Source organism: Cucurbita pepo, chromosome LG20 (assembly GCF_002806865.2).
Source record: "Cucurbita pepo subsp. pepo cultivar mu-cu-16 chromosome LG20, ASM280686v2, whole genome shotgun sequence".
NCBI lineage: Eukaryota > Viridiplantae > Streptophyta > Magnoliopsida > Cucurbitales > Cucurbitaceae > Cucurbita > Cucurbita pepo.
The window spans coordinates 5928791-5951334 of record NC_036657.1 but is presented as its reverse complement, the minus strand read 5'-3'; the positions used below and the strand labels follow the sequence as shown (position 1 = coordinate 5951334).

General features: G+C 35.9%; 2 protein-coding genes and 1 non-coding gene across 7 annotated transcripts; 2 read left to right on the top strand and 1 right to left on the bottom strand.

The window, feature by feature from the left end:
• The first annotated feature begins 2107 nt into the window (after nt 1-2107).
• Nucleotides 2108-6445, top strand: LOC111782657. 3 transcript variants are annotated; one of them, XM_023663453.1, is made up of 4 exons: nt 2108-2234; nt 2831-2964; nt 3339-3457; nt 6013-6445. In XM_023663453.1, the coding sequence occupies exons 2-4, from the start codon at nt 2859-2861 to the stop codon at nt 6124-6126; spliced, it is 339 nt and encodes a 112-aa protein (XP_023519221.1). In that variant the 5' UTR covers nt 2108-2234; nt 2831-2858; the 3' UTR covers nt 6127-6445. The 3 variants fall into 3 exon arrangements, with proteins under 3 accessions (XP_023519221.1, XP_023519222.1, XP_023519223.1); XM_023663454.1 differs by having other exon boundaries at nt 2777-2964; XM_023663455.1 differs by having other exon boundaries at nt 2117-2234; nt 2835-2964.
• A 1890-nt stretch (nt 6446-8335) lies between these two features.
• On the top strand, nt 8336-11453 carry LOC111783022 (splicing factor U2af small subunit B-like). Of its 3 annotated transcripts, none has more exons than XM_023663896.1 (6): nt 8336-8791; nt 9163-9249; nt 9352-9433; nt 9590-9716; nt 9808-10287; nt 11103-11453. In XM_023663896.1, the coding sequence occupies exons 1-5, from the start codon at nt 8555-8557 to the stop codon at nt 10265-10267; spliced, it is 993 nt and encodes a 330-aa protein (XP_023519664.1). In that variant the 5' UTR covers nt 8336-8554; the 3' UTR covers nt 10268-10287; nt 11103-11453. The 3 variants fall into 3 exon arrangements, with proteins under 3 accessions (XP_023519664.1, XP_023519662.1, XP_023519661.1); XM_023663894.1 differs by having other exon boundaries at nt 10900-11419; XM_023663893.1 differs by having other exon boundaries at nt 9808-11419.
• A 10106-nt stretch (nt 11454-21559) lies between these two features.
• TRNAL-AAG lies at nt 21560-21640 on the bottom strand. Its single transcript has one exon. It is a non-coding gene; the product is annotated as a tRNA-Leu (tRNA).
• Nucleotides 21641-22544: the final 904 nt, after the last annotated feature.

Sequence of the window (22544 nt, the reverse complement as noted above, 5' to 3'; positions counted from 1 at the left end):
TTCCTCCCCCCCTTTTTTTTTTCTTTTTCTTCCGTCTCCCTCCACGACTCTTCTGACAATCACCGTCCTTGAACTTCGTAGATCTAGACGAAACTCCGATCTTCTGTCTCCCTCCGTTCACACACGATCAAGGCTTCCGGCGTTCCCAGGTGCAAGGCTTCCCGCTGAATGGTGTCCTTCCACCCGGCTCGACCCCCCTTAAATCCTTGTCTGTCCTCTTCTCTTTCTTTCTTTCTTTAGTTTTTTTTTTAATTTCTTTTTTTTGTAAAGTGGCCTCGAAAATCATCAGGTGGTCATTTCGCCGCCAAAGTTCTGATGCACGGCCGGCGGCGTCAGTGTACCATAACCTCTGCCACACGTTTCTCCTCTTTCCCCTTTTTATTTATTTATTATTTTATATACTTTCTTGGGGTTCTACACCTAACCATGCATATTCTAACTATATAATATGCCACATGCTAGCATGTCTTATTGATCCATACAAGTATTACTTAGGGAAAATTCGAATGACTATTTGGATGTCGCGTGCCTTCCTAAGCTCACTTTTCTGCTTGCAAGGGGCTCCAAAATTCTTTTAATTTTTGTGGTATGTCCTAACCAAGTTAAAATAAGGTAGCAATGAAATCGGAGAAAAGAAGTAGTCGAACGGGCAAAAATAACCTCACACACTAGCCCACTTGCCTCCATGTAGCGCCCATGCACGAGAAGCTCACACACCCAGGAGAGGAAACTCGTGCTCATGGTGCGACACGTGGCACACTTGGATTGGCGACTTTAAGTTCCATGGTGTGTATTCTAGCCCAGATCCCGTTAGAATTTCCACAATTACTTAATGTTGACTCGTGGTGTGCTCAAATTGGATTCTTTGTCCTCTTATCCTTGGGTTCAAGACTCATTGGAGATATATTTTAATAATTAGTTAGGAGTATATCTGAGATATTTTGGGAGTTGTTAGTAGTATATTTTATCTTACCTGATTAATCGTATATTTTATTTATTTACAAGATTTAGTTAGTTATATATTTTTCGTATTAGTTGATAGTTTGATTTTTCGTATTAGTTGATAGTTTGTATCCAATTTAAACGTGGTAAACATGAATGAATGAAGATCAATTCTATTTCTATTTCTCATTCTTAACATAATCTCCATTCATGTGAAATTCTTCATTTATTTTTGAGGAGATGGGGCGGAGATTCTTTGCAGAAAATTTGCAAAGTTCGAGTTTTTCGAGAAACCGATAATATAATTTAACTAAAGGGAGTCTCCTACTCCCTTCTCCATTTAAGACATGCCTCAGAAGTTAAATAAACATCTATACTAGCGATTGTTTTCCTAATTAAGCATTTAAAACGTGACTTTGTGTTGGATGGTGACTTGTTAGGTGTTGTGCATATATTCTCAATTTCATTGTGAATTATGGTTTAAACGATGTGCGGAATCAATTACTATAGTTCATAACGTTATTAGATTTTCTCGTACTTGATTGGCTAAATTTAAGAAGTGTAACGAAGAGAAAAATATATCTAGCACGAGTCTTCTATGTCTTAGATTGATATTTTTTAATTAATTGTTCGAACTTTTGATTATCTTTATATTACTTTTAATATGGTCATCGATGAAATTGTAACTTTTTAGAATGATATACGAAAATATCTTTACATGAGTAGTCCAATTGGAAGCGGAAACATTAACTTTAAAATTTAAATGATTAAATAAAAAAAAGTTACCATGGATTGACCCCATTGTCTCCACCCCGTAGGAATTACAAGATCACCCCAAGGACATCTTCGGTATTCAAGGGTCGCGGACCGATTATAGAACCCTGTTCAATAAGTGGAATGCATTAGCTGTTCACTATCCGGTTGAGTAACAAGGGTCGGAGAAGGACAATCACTCATTAATTTGCGGGATCGAATTCTCCATATATATATATATATATATTTAATTTTTTAAAAATTTATTCATAAAAAGTAGTTTTTATATTTTAATATATATTTTATTAAAAAAAATGTTAAACATCTTAACAAATTCAACGAAATAAACAAAATATAATCTCCATTTAGCTGACGANAAAAAAAAAAAAAAAAAAAAAAAAAACAACAAAAACAAAAACTGACCGTGCTACTGCCCAAATCCGGCCCGCCCCAGACCCGCGGGCACAGCTAAGCGATCTCTTTCTCCGTCCTCTTTCTCCGATTCTCCGCCGCCCCCAGTCCTCTATCACTGTTCGCCGGTAAGAGTTCCTTTTATCTTTCCCCAGTATTTGTCTGTTTAACGATCCATTAGCTGTTATGAAATGGTGATAACCTTGAGTTTATAAACATGCCTTTGGGTAGCGTAGTTTGTTTTGTGCCAATTCCAGAGAAGCATTCCGCTCTCCTTCACTCCCTTCAACGCCTCTAATTTCACCAATACATCGAGATTACCCTATGAAACGCCACTTTCTCACCTTTACCTCAGAAGAATTGAGTCATAATCTCTTAATCATGCACCCGTTGGCGCCGGTGAATCTTTTGGAGCAGTCAATCATGCATCTATTTACTGATTTCGATTTGATAGTTCACTCTAGGTTGTTAGAAACATGCTAAAGAAATAAGTTCTAATTCTGATACTATGTGCTTTCTTTGAAATTCATTTAGATTTAAGGGAGCACCAGAAGGATTCAATTTGACAATCTTTAATAGCTTTTGTATTATCAATCCCGTTGCGATAGAAGTATGTTGATGGATCCATTTTTACATTGAATAACTAAGTAAAATTACTTGTCAATTACAGGTTCTGCCAAATTATACCATCCTTATTGTGCTTAAAATTCCTGCTTTTTTTTAGATAGTTCATACTTTTCGAACCGGGAAACATGGAAGGAGTAGAGAAAATAACACCAGAGAAGCAGGATAACTCGATGGGATCGAGGAGGCAGTTGTCCTGCACCACCTGCTTTGATGCTCTGTGGTTCTGCTATTGTATGCATCCTTATAATCAACTCAATTATGTTATTTTCTTAGTTTTCTTTTCCCTAATCACTAGCATATTTGTGTTGTTTCCCATTAATTAATTGGACAGAGGTTTTTAAAGTTCCATATCAATTGGGGAAGAGGATTTAAAGAAGTTTAATGTCTTTATAATATTTTACCCGAGTCGTTTTTGCGTTCTTTTTTCTTCCAATAAACTATTTTGCTCAGGATTAGATTGAAATTGGCTCATCATTGTTGTAACTGTCTAATACTCATCTTTGCACCTAATTTTTGGTAATTGTTGCCCTCCTTTTCCATATTGATGAGCTCATCTTTGAACCAAGTTGTTAACTTGTTAATCTACTGGTTATATTTACTGGCAGCTCCAGTTCATCAGATGCAGCAATACTACAGGCTTGGGTTTTTTGATAACTGTTCTGACAAATGGACATCTCTTCTTGACTGTTTAAATCTCAAGACAAAACGAGCTTCCGAGGTTCAGGTATGTATCGAATACAAAAATACACTCAGGTTCTTATAATGTATATATTTCAAGAATGCTGAAATCTTGCTGTGGATCTTTATTTGGTTTTTTTTTTTTTTTTTTTTTTTTTTTCCATTAGCCCTGATATGTAAATATTAGGTGTGATTTCAATTGGACCAAAAGCTGTAAGACACAAATACCACTTCTAGCTTTTAGCTGTGTCTCCTCAAGTCCTTTTGCCTAGTCTACTAGAATTTTGTAGATAAGAAACTAACTTCCCATTAATGGAATGGATAGAACACAGAAAGGAGGAAGGATTCCAACTAGTAGAGTGCTCAAGGAATTTCCAAAAAACATTATCACACTTGTTTCTAGAGTAAAAAAGTATGATGAAAAGGGATGCAACAAGAGGAGCTTAACTCTACAAATACACTCTCAAATTTCTGCCCGTCTCTAGCCTTTTCTCTAAAGCTTGTGGTTAAAGGCATGCAGATCTTTTTTATTAGGGCATGAAACTGTTAGAATGCCTGTGACTTAAATGAACAAAGCCCAAACCAATCGATGAAGTTCTCGGCATTAGAATTTAGTTAAATTACTAATTTAGGCCCTACAATTGGGTTTCTATTCGATCCATAAACTTTAAAAAGGGTTGAATAAGTCCTTGAACTTTCAGTTTTACGATTATTTGCTCCATAAACTTTAAAAAGTGTTTAAACTTTTTATTTTGTGTCTCGTAAGTCCCAAATTTTTTAATTTTATGTCTAATAAGCTTTGATGTATTCGACGTTTTTTAAAATTCACGAAATTATTGGATATAAAGTTGAAAGTTTATGGTTCTATTAGACTTAAGCTTTAATCTTATATCTATTAGGTCAATAATTTTTAAAAATTTTGAACTTATCGCCAAAGACCTATTAGTCACAAAATTAATAGTTTATGGACTTATTAACACATTTTAAAATCGGTAATCTCTAAGACACAAGCTTGAAAGTTCAAGAATGGTACTTGTCATTTAACCTAGAATTTTTCTATCTCATGCTTCATAGTACTAATATTTTTGTACATTATGCACTTCATTTATTTGAAGCCTACAACTTTTTGTAACTGATGCTTAGGCTTTAGAAGAGGGCTATTGCAGCCCAACATGGCTCATATTTGGAAAATTTCTAAGCCTCTTATCTCATCTCAACTCTATGGAATTTAAACATGCCAAATAACAGTGATTTTTATTTTTCTTTGGTCCTGATCACAAAATAAGTGATTTTGACAATATTGAGAGTAATCCTAAGTTTCATCGTTTATTCTACTTCTTAGGAAACATTCTGGAATTTTTCACATGTTTTATTTCCAACATCAGTTCTCCTATGAATTCTTTTGCAGCCCTTGTTTTGGCCTTTTCTAATATACTCCCAATTTCTTATAATAATAATAAGAAGAATAAAGATGTTGAGGTGGCTGTTTCTTAGTTTCTTAGTTTCTTAGTTTCTGGAGATGGACTCTTGATGAGGAATTTGTAACTATTCATCTTTTATTCAAACAATATGAGCTTTTTAGCATACATCTGTAACAGCTCAAACCCATCTCAAACCCACCGCTAATCGATATTGTTTGCTTTGGCTCGTTACGTATCACCGTCAGTCTCACGGTTTTAAAATGCGTCTGCTAGGGAGAGGTTTCCACACCCTTATTAGGAATGCTTCGTTCTACTCTCCAACCGATGTGGGATCTCGCAATCCATCCCCTTTGGGGACTAGCGTCCTCACTGACACCTGGCACACCACCCGATGACTGGCTCTAATACCATTTGTAATAGCACAAGCCCACCGCTAACAGATATTGTCTTTTTTGGGCTTTCCTTTTTGGGATTCCCCTCAAGGTTTTTAAAATGCATCTACTAGGGAGAGGTTTCCACACCCTTATAAAGAATGTTTCGCTCCCCTCTCCAATTGATGTGAGATCTCACAATCCACCTCCTTTTGGGGCCTAGCGTCCTCATTGGCACTCGTTCGGTGTCTGGCTCTGATGCCATTTGTAACAACCCAAACCCACCCCTAGCAGATATTGTCCGCTTTGACCCGTTATGTATCACCGTTAGCCTCATGGTTTTAAAATGCGTTTGCTAGAGAGAGGTTTCCACATCCTTATAAGGAGTGCTTCATTCCACACCCTTATAAGGAGCGCTTCATTCCACACCCTTATAAGGAATGTTTCGTTCCACTCTTCAACCGATGTGGGATCTCCCAACATCGGACATTAAAAAGAAAGAAGAAGAAGAAGAAATAATTCTTTTTCTCGTTTTTTTCTTTTTTCTTTTGGTAATCTCGTCTGATGACGGGGGGGTTTGAATACCTTGTTTTTTCTCTATCTGTTTTTCCTTTTTGGTTATTCAAATGTATTTTTTTTCTGTCTAAAAGAAAATAAAACACCCTGTTGCTAAATACTTGTTTGAGTAAGATCAATGCACAATTTGGTAGCTTGTTACCTTAAACCGAGTCTTGTTTTTTAGGGTCTCTCCACAATCAGATATTACTTTTATGGTTACTTTAGAAGTAACAAGATTTAGTTAAATGCAGGAAATCCTCGAAAGCCGAGAGAGAGCCAAATCTCACATCTGGACGTTTCGAACCCCAGCAGAAGCATCGTCGCATTGGAAAGAACTGTTCGGAGATTTAGATGAAATGGAATGAACAATGATTTCTATTTCCCCCCTTGAATTTCCTAGGACTATTACCCTTCTCTCGCACGGTTGGCCTTCCTCATCAGACTAGTTTGGCTAGAAAAATTGTTATTACTAAGAGAAATTATTCGATGCAGCTATATAAGAGAAATTATTCGATGCAGCTATCACGACGATGAAGACGTAGCTATTACACTCGAGAATAAGATATGTCTATTCATAAATTTAGGACAGTTTTGGTCTTTTTATACTCCTTGATCTTAAAGTGATTGTATTTGACTCATTTTAGTTGATTGAGAATGTTCCTATCTTTGACCTTTGATTTTCAATCATTGTTTGAAATTTCTCTAACTTAAAACCGGCTATATAAGCACCGGTAAAGTTCTACCCTCGAGAATCTTTGAATATAGGAGAGCTTCCATGCCCATCTTATACAAACGTTTTGGAATTTCATTTGAGACTATCTTGCCTACGTTTTCATTATCATCCACCTAAACAAACCAACCTTCTCGTGCCCGTCTTACCCGACTAGTTCCGTTGCTGATTGGGCTAAAGTGCACAGTCAGCATTGGTGTAGTATAGCGTCCTAAATTATTTTTTTTGAGAAACTTCAGGACCAGAAGTAGTAGGATTTATTCTCATAATCAAATTAAATATATCGAAATTTGTGTGTTATAGAAACTTTTTCATTTTGGCCCTTCGACTTTTAAAGTTGTTTAAATTTGGTCTCTGAAACTTTTAAAAAACTATTTTGATTTGATTTTTGTTATATTATTTTCCCTGTACCATGTTTGACTTCATTAGAAGCCTCTACGAGCTAATAATTTCGTTGTGAAGTGAAATACTCAATTCATTTCATTTAGTTATTCATGGAAATGGTCCCTCGTTTAGCCTACTCGTGATCTATATACACGATTTATCTACCGTACTATTAACTTATATTTATTTAAACATTTCTCTTTAATATTTGACTTAACAAAGTTTTTTCCATTATTTAAACCCGTTTAATAATCCTTTCATCTTTGGTGTTTAGTTTTTGAAAAATAAGCGTATAAATCATATTTCTATCTTTTTTTTAAGAATCTTTGCCAAATTTGTTTTTATTTTTAGAATTTAGGGTTCTTTATAATAAAGAAATCGTGAAAAAACAAACCAAATATCTATAAAAAAAAAATCAAAATATTATCAAATAATAGCTTCACTTAATCTAAACGATACCCACAACTTGATTGATTTATTGGCGGGTAACTTAGATATTACCATGACTTTACTAAACTGGATATTAAGCTCGAGTAAATACACAAGTGTATGTCTTTTTAAATTTTTTTTAGTCCAATTGATAAGATAAGGAATCACAACAAGGGGAGTAAGATTCAGATTACATTGTTGATCGAATATCTCACGGCAAGAACATTGTTTGAGATTTGAATCACTCCACAAGCAAGATCGATCATGTCTAGCTTGAATGATTCTTGTTGATCAAATATCTCAACGCAAGAACACTTGTTTGAGATTCGAATCACTCCACAAGAAAGATTGATCATGTCTAGCGTAAATGATTCTACATGCAACCTAAACTACATAGAATTGCAAACAAACTTAGCGCTAAAGAGAAGCACAATGCTTCTTTTACTATATTTTCCAAGTCTCCTTACCAATACAACATACAAGACTTTATATAGCCTAAAACATGTTATAACATTCATATTTTATGGCTATAATTAGCCGTAAAAGTAATCGAAATTAAATAAAAAGTCAATACAATAACTCTAACTTACTCTAAATTGTAACCCACTCAAAATTTATAACAATCAAACTTCATCATTCTTCAATGTGGCATGAATTGAAACATCGGATAATTTTGACAACCTTTTCTTCACATCTTTGAAGTATATTGTATGATTGATGTTTTTTGGTTCATATAGGTTCATATCACCAATTATTACTCGGTGGTTGATTGACACTTCTTTTTAGACTTCTGCTCGAACACTTCTCATAAACGTTAAAGAAAAGATAAATAAAGTAAATTTAAGAAAAATAACAATTTTTTTTTAATGTTATTGTATTTTTTCCCTAAAAAAAAAAAAAAAAAAAAAACGAAATAAAGATGAAGATTTAATAAACTTGATATTAAGAGTCTAATTGTATTTATTTAATATAATTAATGGTTCCGAATCTTCTAGACCCCAAAGTTTTCCATGAACATTCTAGAGGAAGGGAGAAGGGGACCCCATTCTTCTCGCTAAATTCCGTTTTTTCCTCATCGAAACGCCACATTTCTTCCTCTCTCTCACTCATCTTCAACCCCCAGCCCTAACTTCTTGCGAGTTTGATTTTCCAAATTTGTGGGGATCTGCGATTTCTCTTTCGGTGTCTGAGAGAGACGGGGAAGAATTCGAACGAACAATCATTGGTGTTACTGAGATCCGTGAGGCGTAATGGCGGAGCATTTGGCTTCCATATTCGGGACGGAGAAGGATAGGGTTAACTGTCCCTTCTACTTCAAGATCGGGGCCTGCCGACATGGTGATAGGTGTTCACGGTTGCATACGAAGCCTAGTATAAGCCCCACGCTTTTGCTTTCTAATATGTATCAGAGACCCGACATGATTACCCCTGGTGTCGACGCGCAGGGGAATCCGATTGACCCTCGCAAGATCCAGGACCATTTTGAGGTAGACCTTGTTTTTAATTCCCGTGTTTCATAGTGCATATTTTTATCTTTTCAATCTTCTAACGTATTTGTTAATACGCATTTTTATCATGAATTATGAATATTTTTTGAGGTTGGATTGTTATTATCTGATTGTTTTATCATAATCTTGCGGTTATCTTAGAGATGGTTTAGTTTGGTTGATTTTCAAACGATCGTGCTATCTTCGATAGAGTAAGATATTGTTTGTTGATTTTTAGTGTCCTAATTTCCTTCTTTATGCTCTTGGCGTGGTTTGTAATTTCTGTTATTTTGAATAATCACGTTGGGTTGGTCGTTTCTTGTTGCGCTTAGATGAATTGTAGCTTAATTGTTGATCTGTGCATATTTCAGGAGTTCTATGAGGATCTATTTCAGGAACTGAACAAGTATGGGGAGATTGAAAGTTTGAATGTTTGTGACAATCTAGCTGACCATATGGTAATACTGTCATCTTCGCCCATTGTTTGAAGGAAACTGATTTTCCAATCAGCCTTTCATTGTAGAATAGCTAATGAGTATTTATCTAATGCATTTAATTAGGTGGGCAATGTTTATGTTCAATTTCAAGAGGAGGAACAAGCTGCAAATGCTCTTCGGAATCTTAGTGGAAGATTCTATGCTGGTTAGTTGGAGTTTCCTGCCCCTGCCCCCATTTCCTTTATTTCTCTATTTTGTCATTCTTAGTTTTATGTTTTTTTCATTGTGTTTATACTTTTTGTATTCAGCTTTTGATTTTAAAATTGAACGTGTAACATAATGGAAAACTATTTCTTTCCAGGACGTCCGATCATTGTTGATTTCTCTCCAGTTACAGACTTTAGAGAAGCTACATGTAGGCAATATGAAGAAAACATGTGTAATCGTGGTGGATATTGCAATTTTATGCATTTGAAGAGGATCAGTCGGTATATTTTCTTCACCACCTCCATTTTTTCCCTCTAAGATGCAAGCTATGTGTACTTCATTTGATAGCCATGATCTTTTCCTGTCTTGCAGAGAGCTGAGGCATGAACTGTTTGCAAGTTATCATCGAAGGCGTAGTCACAGTAGGAGCAGAAGCCGCAGCCCCTATAGGCATCGGAGTTATGAGGAACGCCATTATGGTCGGCATGGTCATAGTCGGAGGTATGATGAGAGAGATGCTTATCATGATAGTCGAAATAGGAGGCATAGGAGTACAAGCCCTGGTCATAGAGGAAGCAGAAGTCGTAGCCCACGAGGAAGGAAGAATCGAAGTCCAGTTAGAGAAGGGAGTGAAGAGAGGCGTGCTAAAATTGAGCAGTGGAACAGAGAAAAAGAACAACAAGAAAATTATAATAATGCTAATTCTGATGGCAACGAAAATAGCCATGAAAAAAGTTACAATGGTGATGTACAGTATGAAAATCAGACCTGTGGCTATAAGCAGCAGCAGCAGCAGCAGCAGAAGCCTCCTGAGCAAGGCTATGGTTACTGATCTGTCTTACCTAAACTTAGGTACTACTACCGAAGTTTCTGCTTGAGGTCTTGCATTCGTTTATTAAAATTTCCATAGTACTCTTATCCCAATTCGTCAGTAGTCTGCTGGTTCTAGTCATCTGATTTCCCTAACCTCTCTGTGATCTTTTCTTTGGCTCTTAGAGTGGATAACAGCAAGTTTTTTTTTTTTTTAAAGTGGATTGTTCAGGTACATGTCCAGCTTAGAGAATTAAAAAAAAAAAAAAAAANAAAAAAAAAAAAAAAAAAAAAAAAGAAAATTAGAAAAAGAGATGAAAGGGAGAACCACTTACAAGATAGAACACACGAATTTGGCTAACAAGACATGATGCTTGAGAGTGTTCTTATCCCCTATTTGATATGATTGTTTACCCTTTGATGTGTGGACAGTTGACAATGTGTAGAAGGAAACCATCTAGCATACCAGAAGGTCCTCCAGTTAAGCTGTTGAGTCGATCTAGAAAGCATTTTAACTACAGAAAAAATTTAAAGCCAATTTTTTGGCACACTTTTTCTTGGTAGTGATTTGTTCTTGTTACCATGCATCAATTGCACGTATGCATTCTTCTAATATCTTCTATTTGATAGCAAATATGTATAATGATGTTACAGTCAGGGATTAAGACTGCTGCTCATGAGGACTTGTGAACGATCTCGTTATCATATAACGGTTTCTTTTCCCTTTGCATTACCTTTTTGTTGATATTAAAAAAAAAAAAAAAAGGTGATCTGATGATTATCTAAGTTTTGCAGGCGCAGGTTTCCCTGCTTCTAAGGTTGCCAAGCTAAGATGTGACCATGAAATTTTTGTACAGGTTAATATGGTCCACTGTGTAGGATGATTGGCTTTACAGGATCTGCAGGTAATGGCTTAGGAGAGCATGTGGGAGGAGGCGCAGGGCAAGCATTGATGTTGTGGCGTTGCAGGTTAGGGATGATGCTGAAACGTTTTGTATTTGTTCCATATATTCCTATTCAATATTCAATAGAAAGAGGGGAAATTCTTCAATGCCTTTTGTTGCTATATTTGGAAGATAGTTGTGTCAAAGTCTCTTCTTATTATGACGAAAAGGAACGTTATGGTGAACAGATGTTTGTGTTGCAATGGATAGCCCAAAGATATTTCATGTCATGTTTTTGAAAGCAGCCGTTTTTCGGTTTGAAAATTGATTTGGAGATTGCTTTCTCTCTATAATTCCCATAGACACCATTTTGGTTGGTTGCTACCTCGATTGACGTATGGTTTTTTAGTAGTGGCATTGCTAAATCATTGGAACTCTTGTTAAGATGTCTACAAAGCTCTTACTCGTCTCCAAGCAGCCGTTGGGAGCTTTGGATCTTCATGGGATTTCCAACCTGTTTCGGGATTGGTAAGGTCTAAAATGTCCCAACTAATAAAAAATTTTCTGTCAAAAACTTGTTTTCAGCGAACTTTGGAAGGTATATAACCTCGAGATAAGAGCTGCGAGGAGGTATGTTTGCAGGTGGTGATGCCAAGGCCCACATGCATCTTCCTACTTAAAAGACGAATCTAATAAAGAATATTTGGAGCAATTTTGGATACTAAAAGAGATTTTTGGATTTAAGTAACATTAAAATGATTCCCTAAATGAACTCAAATTTTAATGTTGAGCCTATGATAAGCATATTATGTATGATATGTGATATGAAATTTGGTGGTTATTAGACTAAGTTAAGAAGCTAACACTTGAAATTTCTTATATTATAAGAAATTTGGTGGTTATTAGACAAAGTTTTGAAATTTTTTGAGATTTAAATAACATTAAATGATTCCCTAAATTTAGACAAAGACAAGAATATCATATGAAATTTGGTTGTCATTAGACAAGGTTAAGAGCTGCACCAAGTAATGGTGTAAAATGATCATAGTGCCCTTAAGTATCTTACTTCGTTCATGATCTAAATGTCCTTTAAATGCTATAAAACTTTGTAATAGATCTTGTCTTATCTTATAATGATCGATGACTTGGTAAAGTTTGTAAGTTATTGGAACACGTTTAGAGTATAAACAAGAATTAGGGAATACAAGAATTAGAATTAGGGAATAAAGCGATCAAATCTTGTCTTATCTTATAATAATTGATGACTTGGTATGGTAAAGTTTGAAAATTATTGCCAAGTTTGAAAGTTATTGGAACACGTTTAGAGTATAAACAAGAATTAGGGAATAAAGCAAATGCAGAGTTTGACACTTAACACCTTGAATGATTGTGAGCATGATTGTGAGCTTAAGAATGCAGAGTTTGAGAGAGTGAGATTTGAACCCACACCCTTTCCTGACTAAAACCTTAATTTGACACCTTAGACCAACTCAGCCATCTCAACTCTAACAATAAAAATATTTTCATGATTTTTTATTTATTTATTTTTTTTTTTTTGACATTTCTCAAATAGTTAATAAGAATGGGATTTGAACCTAGGCTTCCCCTTTATCCATATTTCTGAAAAAGGTTTTAAGAATAAAAATATTAAGGCTTCCAAACCTCTTAGATACCACAAAATTTCATATATAACGTTGAGAGCCAAACCCTTTCTAAAATTGTGAAATAACAGATTTCTTAATAAACTATATGTTTTAGACCTACTTTAGAAACTATTATACTTATATTACATACAAAACTATTGTCCTTTTGCAACCATCTCTTATATAATAACGTATAGTTAATTTGAGTATTAGTGTTATGCTTTACGAGAACAAAAATTATTGATAATAATAATGTAAGCAATAATTTAGTCATTAAATTAAAAAATAAACTAATGAGAGATAATTTGGAATGAGTTACTCGAAACAATATCCTCTTACATGCTCTCGATTAGGCTCAATAACCTTATTCAAAGCATCATCAACAACATTATTTGTTGAAGTTATTGTCTCAACCTCGGCTTGTTCAATGCGCTCCTACAAATACAGTACTTCCAAACTTTCTGTATGTATGAGGGAGTTGTCTCCTTTTCATGGCTTTATATTTTTCACTTTTAAACTACTTAATCAGAAGACATATGTAACGTTTATATCAAAATATATACATTTTTCTGATCTATAAATATTCATTATCATAGAGTTTATACTCGTTTATTCATTGATAAAGTCCATCCAATCATCTACAGATTGCAAATTATCCGACATAGAGTTTTTCAGCCCTTTATAATTTACCCATTTGTTGAAAAATAAATTTTTTCTGTCAATCGTCGTTCACATTGTACCTTGACTAAAGTACCAAATGGTCAGGAGCAAAATTACGCATGTGATTAAAACTATGAAATGAATTAAAATAATTTCATACTTGAATAAACTTCCATAATACTAATTTCAACCTCGTAGGTCATTTCTTCCCATTCTCTAAAGTCACGGGCACCGCCTCTTTGATGAGTGGACAAAGAAACGAAGTCAATCCTGCAGATTCCTCTCTTATGTGTTGTCCATATTCATTCCAACTTGATATAAATATTGACAGATAATCGTTATGCACTTAATGAAAAGAAAAAAAAAAAAAGAAAAACTAATGCATTTACACACCAATCAGACAGTACCATCACAAAATTAATATTATATATAGACTATAATGTGTTCACAAAAAATATTTATATAATGTCCGACATTGTTCCTCAAATAAAAATGCTCTCAATGTCTTGTCTTGCATATGTGATCTCAGTATTTTTATCAATGTCTTCCAATGTACTAAGAATTTGTTCATTGGCAACCATGGTATCAACATATTTGTACATATCAAAGTCATGAAAGCCTATTTGTGCTACTTTTAATAGGACATACCAATGGGAGGCGCCATTTTCTCTAACATAAAACATAGTTGGGCTCATGAGGCTAAGATGAAAGGTACACTTTGATTTTGATGTAGGTTAACAAGGTGGTAGGCATAATAGTCTAACAAGATAATTTCTTGTAACACTCCCTAATAAGCAACTAGGTTCATAATTTGTGATCTATCTTTTTTGACACAGGATCTACATTAAGTCGTATCTACGGAAACACCCCATTATTTTTTTTTTATTGATCTTTGCACTTTTTATCTGAAAATTTAGATGAATCTATTTCAATCGGGTAAGAAGAAACAGACTACTTGTTAGTTAATTAACAAAGTACACCCTTTGTTCGACACTTTAGTCACTTTTTGACTACACCTTTGAAGCTCACAATCTTTGTTCGATATTTGAGGATTTTATTGCCATGGTTCTGATACCATGTTAGGAATCACGACTCTCCACAATGATATGATATTGTTCACTTTGATCATAAGCTCTTATGACTTTGCTTTGGGCTTCCCCAAAAGGTCTCATACAAGATGTATTCCTTTACTTAATCATTTTCTAAATTAGCCAATGTGGGACTCACTCCCAACAATACTCAACAGTACCTTCATTAGTTTTTGGAATAGTATGTTATATTACCTTAGATTTTAACGAACCTTCTAAAGTAGACTAGAATATTGTGCTAGTCTTCTATATTAGATCATGAGTTCCTTTATATGGATCCTGACTAGATGAATTACTAAAAAATTATGGTTTTGTAAGAAACTAAGTAATAATTGGTACACAAATTAACTTACTCGATAAATTGTTCCACCACTATTGTGTTGAATAAGCTATATTGATGTGCATTTTTAAGCACATTATGGAGTAAAGTAAGTGAAGTTCAAGCCCAACAGGTACAAACTTGCACTTCAAAAGCATCCTCTTAACTTTTACTAATTTTTAGTTTTATTGAAAGTTTAGAGCATGATTTTCAAACTGGTTTAGAAGGAAAAGATGCTCGGAGCTTAGGAAAAAAAATGGTGATTTAATGAAAAATTTGGGTCAAAGTCAACCAGGGGCAAAAGAGTAATTTTTCCCCGCACACCACCATTGAGGGGGTTTAGACCGACCTGCAAGGAAAGGAAAAGAAAAGAAAAAAGATAGAGAAAAAGAGGAGTTAGGGTTTTTAAGAAGAAGAAGAGGAAGGTGGGTACTATGCTCAAATCCGAACATCGAAGCACTTTCGATCTAAGGTCTCCCTCCAGATCTACTCAGAGGGATCAAGAGGAGTGGTCTGAGTGTTTGGATTGTTTGTTTCCGACAAGAAATGGGCAAGAACTCGAGGTAAGTTCGAGATCTTTTTTTGTTTCGGGATTTCGCCCTAAATCTGTGAGTTTTTGATGATTTAGGTCTTAATAACCAATTACAATAACTTAGGTGAGGATTCTTGCAAATTTTCGGAGGAAACGCAACAAAAAATTGTGTCGAAAATTGAAATCGAGAATTGTCCAACTTCTGTAAGAAACTAATTTTTCTCTGATTTTCGAACTCATTTATTAAGGCATGTGAATAAAAAAAATGCAATAAAAATATATCTAGATTGGACTTGAGATCTTCAATTTTCGTGAAGGAATCAAGTTAATTCAAGTTATGGATTGGACTTGACACGCGATGGCTAGAAAGGGGGGAGACATGTCGGGCAACTAGTGGGACACGTGTCGAACACGCAGTGGAGAAATGCGCTCAATGTCGTGCGCTGACACGCGTCTAACCGCTGACCTAGATACCCGAACTAGAAACTGACCCGTGCGTTGTGAAGCACAGCTGAAGCGGTATGTTTCGGCTAGAAAGGGGGGAGACATGTCGGGCAACTAGTGGGACACGTGTCGAACACGCAGTGGAGAAATGCGCTCAATGTCGTGCGCTGACACGCGTCCAACCGCTGACCTAGATACCCGAACTAGAAACTGACCCGTGCGTTGTGAAGCACAACTGAAGCGGTATGTTTCTTTCGCTGCTGCTCGACGTTACGCAGTCTTCCGATCACGTCAAGCAATGTCTCAATTAAAATTGCGACTTGCTCGAGGTGATCGGGGACGACCTACAGCACTCTTCACCTCCGAATTCAAAATGGAGCCCACACGATGTGTGTATTTTTACGCTTTGCATCTTCCTCTACTTGAACCTAAGACCTGTGCGTCATTAGGTCGATGCTCTAACCACTTAAGCTATTCAACTTGACTGTTGATAAGGTTGGCTCCTCCGCAATGATATACCACCGATGGCTTCAACCTGGCTCTGATACCACTTGTTGTTTTTCGACAATCAGCAAGTGAAATTCTTTTCGGTGAGAGGAAATCGTTTGACGGGAAGTTGTTGGAAGAAAATAAAAATGCGAAAAATAACAGAGAGAGAGAGAATTGCTGAAGACTTTTGCTTAAAATGAGGTGATGATTTATTTCTGAATAGATTCGCCTATTTAAATATATGTGACACTTCCTACAAAATGGCCATCTAAAAAGTTGGTAATCGATCCGACGTGTTTGTCAAATGGTCAAAGAAAGATATTCAATCAACTAATACAAACGTGTAAAGCTAAATAAGAAAACCTCAGGTTTTATCTAACACCGCCTTTCACCCACAAACAGATGGTCAAACGGAACGATTAAACCAAATCCTAGAAGACATGCTTCGGGCATGTGTTATGGATTTCACAGGTACTTAATGGAATTCTCTTACAACAACAGCTTCCAAGCAACAATCGGGATGACACCCTTTGAAGCGTTGTATGGAAAATGATGTAGATCCTTATTGTGCTGGGACGAAGTAGGAGAACGAGAACTTGTAGGTCCCGAGCTGGTCTGCATCACCAACGAGGCGGTACAAAAATTAGAGTAAGGATGCGCACCGCACAGAGTAGGCAAAAGAGCTACGCCGACGTTAGGCATAGGAATTTAGAGTTCGAAGAGGGGGACCCAATGTTCCCAAAAGTAGCTCCTATGAAAGGCATTCTAAGATTCAGACGAAAGGGGAAGCTAAGCCCCTGGTTTATTGAACCGTTCAAAATTTTAGAAAGAGTGGGTTCGGTAGCTTACAAACTAGCTTTACCACCTTCACTTTCAAGCGTACACGATGTATTTCATGTGTCCATGTTAAGGAAATATATTGCAGACCCTACGCACGTAATAGACTACAAACCTCCCGAAATCGAGGAAGATTTAAGTTATAAGGAGAAACCGATTAAAATCCTAGCCCGAGAAGTGAAAGTCTTACGTAATAGAAATATAGGTTTCGTTAAGGTATTGTGGCATAACCACCAAATCGAGGAAGCTACGTGGGAACGAGAGGAGGAAAAAAGGAAAACTATCTCGAGTTGATCCACGAGTTCGAAACTTTCGAGGATGAAAGTTCTTTTTAGGGGTAGGTAATGTAATGGATCGGATAAAAAAAAAAAAAAAAAGGTCGTCGGCAGAATCAAAAACGCTCGCACATGACCCACAAAGGGTGGCAGAAGGCTGGGATGCCACAGAACTCGACCCCGACCTTCAGCCACCCCAAAACGACCTACAAAATAGAGGAAAATGAAGAGGAACAGAAATATCCAACGAAACTCCGGCGAGGCCAAACCATACAAAATCGACGTCAAAACATCCATTTTACGCAACAAAAGTAATCCCAGAACCTTTTACACACATCAGGGGTAGATTTAGACGAATCCTATATGTCGAACACCGTCAGCAAAAGGGACGGAACGTCGGATTTCCAAACTTTGCCAGTCTGGGAGTGTGAGGCCTTTACAAACCAGATCTATACCAAAAACGGGGTTAGGGGAAGAAGAGACTCAGGAACGGAGGAGAAAGGAGGGAAAATGACGTCGAAACGACGTTAACGAGGTAGGAAGAATTGAAAACTAGTCACATCCCCTATAGTTGACAGCAACACGCCTTCGACAAACATGACCGTGACATTCTTACCCACTCAGTTGGTTGACGTCTTTGTCAACCAACCCTTTGTGAACTTAGCGATGTAGGATAAGGTTGACTTCAAGTCTCTCGATGCGTTTCTAGTTGATCTCAAATTAAAGAGCCTCTTCTAATCTACCAAGAACTATTGAAAATACATTCTTTGTTCGTCAAATCTTCATGTCTTATCAGCTAGAATCTCTCCTACTTCCTTCGTAGCAGGAGATCATGCTGCCTTCTTGTGCCTAGTGTTTTCCTGGTTAGGATAGTAATGCTTCAAGTACTGACATGGACAATAGGGCTAGTTTGCATCCATAAGAGAAATTGAATCATTTATGATGTCTTCCCGACCTTTTTATGACTTCGGCTGGTCCATAGTATTTTTGCACCACTCGTTGGGTTTTTTTGCTTTGAAATCGAAGTTGATCTAATCTTATCGTGATTAGAACTCTTTCTATATTGGAATTGTTGTGGCCTACTTTTTCTATCCGATCTTCTCTTCATTTGTCTAGATTTTTTCTTAAGTAAACATGAGTTATTTAAAAAATTTGTCTCCACCCTTGAATTAAAGTGTTGGTTTGGGATCTCTCTAGCATTCAGGTGATCACTCATACCCGCCTTTGCTGGTCTAATAAACTTAACTTTCAACAAGTTGTTTAGCTATTTGGGCGTTTAGGAACTAGTCCATCCAGCCTGTACCCCTGTATCTGACCCATAACCGCAACCCCCATCTATCAACAAGCAGCGATACTACCCCTGTAGTGCCATTCGTGAAAATGAGTGTAGAACTCCCTTGCACCATGTGAAGGGCATGAATGCTATTTTGTTCGTTTGACCTTTGTTTGATTATTTTTCATCTCAATTTTGATACTAACTTTATTTTTTCGTTAATTAGGTTTCATAAATGAATTTTTGTGTTAATTACGACCTACAAGAATAAAAGCAAGCTCAAAAAGGCACACTGCATCCTTATAAGTAGCCACATAAACTTTAGGTAACTAATATTTGTAGGGATTATTAGGATGTGCTAGCATGCAAGTGTTTCTTACGTTAGGTGGTCAGAATATGCATGTTAGGACTACAAAAGAGTAATTTTGGATGAGAACGCATTGTATGTATGATACAGAAAATTATCGATATCCCCTCGTGTAAGATTTTGGGATGCATGTTGTTTTTTAGAATTTTTCGTAGTGATAGAAAGAGAATATGCATGACTAAAATATCATATGAGTAATATGGATGAGTATACTACTTAAGATGTAAGAAGTTATCAAAATTATCTATTATGAGATTTAAGATAAATTTTGTTTTAAATGCTTTCCATTGTGTAAGAAAGGAGGATGCGCTATAGTGATATGTGTTCTAGCTTCTAGTTGCTCGGTGATTGATAGGATATCTCACTAATAAACTTGCACGAATATTTTGATTATGTATATCATGCATTAGGTGTTTAAGAGAATAATCTTCCTAGCAAAATGTGTACAAGAGAACCAAGTTAAGACTAGAGCATAAAAGCTAGAGCGATTTCGAGCCAACTCAGGTCAGTACATTTTCAGTTGACCAAGCACTCTGGGATCATAAGGAGCAATCAAAGATTTAGACCTGCGTGCACCCAGAGTATAGATTAGCCGATGAGCTAGTCCTAAACGTCTTAGAAACAATAGTTGAGAATCAAACTATATAGACATCCTAAGAAGCTAGAAAATCTTCATGGCACCCAAGAAAAAATTTGAAGGACTTATGAGATCACTTGTAACATGAATAGATCATTGTGAGGAGTCGTTATCATGTGTAGAGTAAACCCACTTTGAGTAGGGACAGGAGACTACGTAAATAGTTAACTTGAAGTGTCACTATTTGTACGTGGAATCTAACGTCAAAACTGGCTTCGAAGCGGCCCAAGATGGTTGGAAAGAGTCAGAACAGCAAAAACGGGATCCAAATAGTAAACCCAAGCCAAATGCACTTAATATGAGTCATAGTCGCACCTAACCACGGATGAAGGGGCGCAAGTTAACAATTTCGATATTTCTTTTTCTAACCCAAATCAACATAATTGTATTAAAATGGATGCAATTTGAATAACACGAATCTACTTGCGAAAATAGTTTCTTCCAATAGACGATCTTTCCTTCACAAATATGGACGGAACTAAAATTACACGTCTCTTCTCTTGTGAGAAAAAAATCTCTTAGAAAAACTTCCTCTTCAAATCATTGTTTCAAGAGTTTTCCACAAATCTTTGATCTTTTGTTCAAGTCATAGCAATGAAGATCTATCGTGTGAAAATTCGTTTGGCTAAACATAAGAAGTCTTGAAATTTTGCTAAAACGTTCTCTATGACCTTCAAATGTATGCTTGCTTAACTTGAATTTTTTATATTTGATCCCAAATTTATTGTTTTAAAGAGTTTAGAAATCATATTCTTCGATTAGATGATGAATAGCTCAAGCATATCAGACTCAACTTCAAAGATTAAAGATCTCATGAAAGAGGTTCAACAAATAATAACAAAATTGAAGCTCGACACTTACGCCACTTTTGAATAGTTCAAACACAACACTATCATATTTCGAGCGTTCCAAACCATCAAAGTGCATAGGATAGAAAACAAAATAAACGAATATCCATAATCACCCATCCGATTTTGTATCTCCAGTTCTTCGAGAACTTTGTCGAAGATTGGATGCTTGTTGAGTGATGCTGCAAAAACGACTATTAAGGGGGAGATGAAGCCAATGAAGATTCTATTCATGAATTGAGCCTCTTCTATTCAAGATTGTTGGGAGAGAAATTCCACGTTGGTTAATTAAAATGGTGATTATGATTTATAAGTATTGAATACATCTCTATTGGGATGAGATCTCTTGATGAAACTAAAAGCAAAGTCATGAGAGGTTATACTCAGAGTGAACAATATCATACCATTGTGATGTTCGTGATTCCTAACATGATATCAGAGTCATGCCTTTAACTTAGCCATGTCAATAGAATCCTCAAATGTCGAACAAAGAAGTTGTGAGCCTCAAAGGTGTTGTCAAACGTAACTCAAATGTCGAACAAAAGGTGTACTTTGTTCGAGGGCTCCAGAGAAGGAGTCGAGTCTCGATTAAGAGAAGGTTGTTTGAGGGATTCATAGGCCTTAGGGGAGGCTCTATGGTGTAATTTGTTTGAGGACAGAATTGTTTGGAGAGGAGTCCCACATTGACTAATTAAGAGACTGATTATGGGTTTATAAGTAATGAGTACATCTCCATTGGTATGAGACATTTTGGGGAAACCAATAGCAAAGCCACGAGAGATAATCCATTCCTATTCTTTATAAAGGTATAGGGATAAAAATATTAAAGTTAAAAGATAATGTCATTGCTAAATCCATATAAGGACCCTCTAGAAATTTCTCAAAATAAATATTGAGAGTGGAAATTGGGACCAAAAAGAAAAATTAATCCATCCGTATTCTTATATTAAACATCGAACCAAATATAATATAATTGCTAAATCCATATAAGGAGCCTGAAGAAATTTCTCAAAATAATTGTTGAGAGTGGGATTTGAACCCACGCCCTTTCGGACCAGAACCTTAATCTGGCGCCTTAGACCAACTCGGCCATCTCAACTTTGATACTTGGAAAAAAATTAATCCATTTGTATTCTTTATAAAGGTTTAGGGATCAAAAGATAATATAATTATTAAATCTTATTAGGATCCCACAATAAATTTTTCAAAATTATTATTGAGAGTGGGATTTGAACTCCGGTCCTTTCGAACCAAAACCTTAATCTAGCATCTTAGACTAACTCCAACCTTAATAGTCAAATTCTAGACATTAATGTTCACATATTTCTTACAAAGGTATAGGAATGAAGGGATGGGCTAAAACATTAAAAGAAACAAAATACCTTAGACCAATTTAGTCATCTCAACTTTAATATATGAAATGTCCATGTACTTAATGTAACAACTAAAGAATCTACCTAGGCCTATACGGAATTGTCACAAAGCCATTAAATTGTTGAGGTTACCTGAGGGAACGAGAATCAAATATGGAAAAGACCTCGAAATTTAGATGAAGATTTGTGGAGCTTCTATACAAGTCAAAGCTGGTGATCTTAGAGTTGTTAAAGAAGACGATGAGAGCTTCCTTTTCATGCCCTAAATTTGAAGAGAGCCTACAAGTGTTATGGCCTTATACCATGAATTCACGATGCATGTTGAATTTAAAGGTTATAGGAGCATGTTTAGAGCACAAACCAATGATACGAGTAAAATAACAAAAAATGCCCTTACTATACCTTCTATGATGTTTTATGGCTTTTACGACTAACCTGAAGTTTTATATGGCATCTAGTTATGATGTTATGAAGCATAGAAATGATATGTATTTTTTGTGACAGGAGTAGCACATCACATGCTTAGGTTATACCCTTAGCTTTTTATGATAGACCCTCTAAAGTCAGAACCATGAACTTACAAACCTATGCATTATTTCTAAGGGTATAGCCAAGCCAAGTAAGTTGATT

Coding starts and splice junctions, on each gene's coding strand:
- LOC111782657 (XM_023663453.1), top strand. CDS start 2,859: ATGGAAGGAGTAGAGAAAATAACACCAGAGAAGCAGGATAACTCGATG. Junction 2,965..3,338: donor TGCTCTGTGGTTCTGCTATT/GTATGCATCCTT, acceptor ATTTACTGGCAG/CTCCAGTTCATCAGATGCAG. Junction 3,458..6,012: donor AACGAGCTTCCGAGGTTCAG/GTATGTATCGAA, acceptor AGTTAAATGCAG/GAAATCCTCGAAAGCCGAGA.
- LOC111783022 (XM_023663896.1), top strand. CDS start 8,555: ATGGCGGAGCATTTGGCTTCCATATTCGGGACGGAGAAGGATAGGGTT. Junction 9,250..9,351: donor ACAATCTAGCTGACCATATG/GTAATACTGTCA, acceptor GCATTTAATTAG/GTGGGCAATGTTTATGTTCA. Junction 9,717..9,807: donor CATTTGAAGAGGATCAGTCG/GTATATTTTCTT, acceptor CCTGTCTTGCAG/AGAGCTGAGGCATGAACTGT.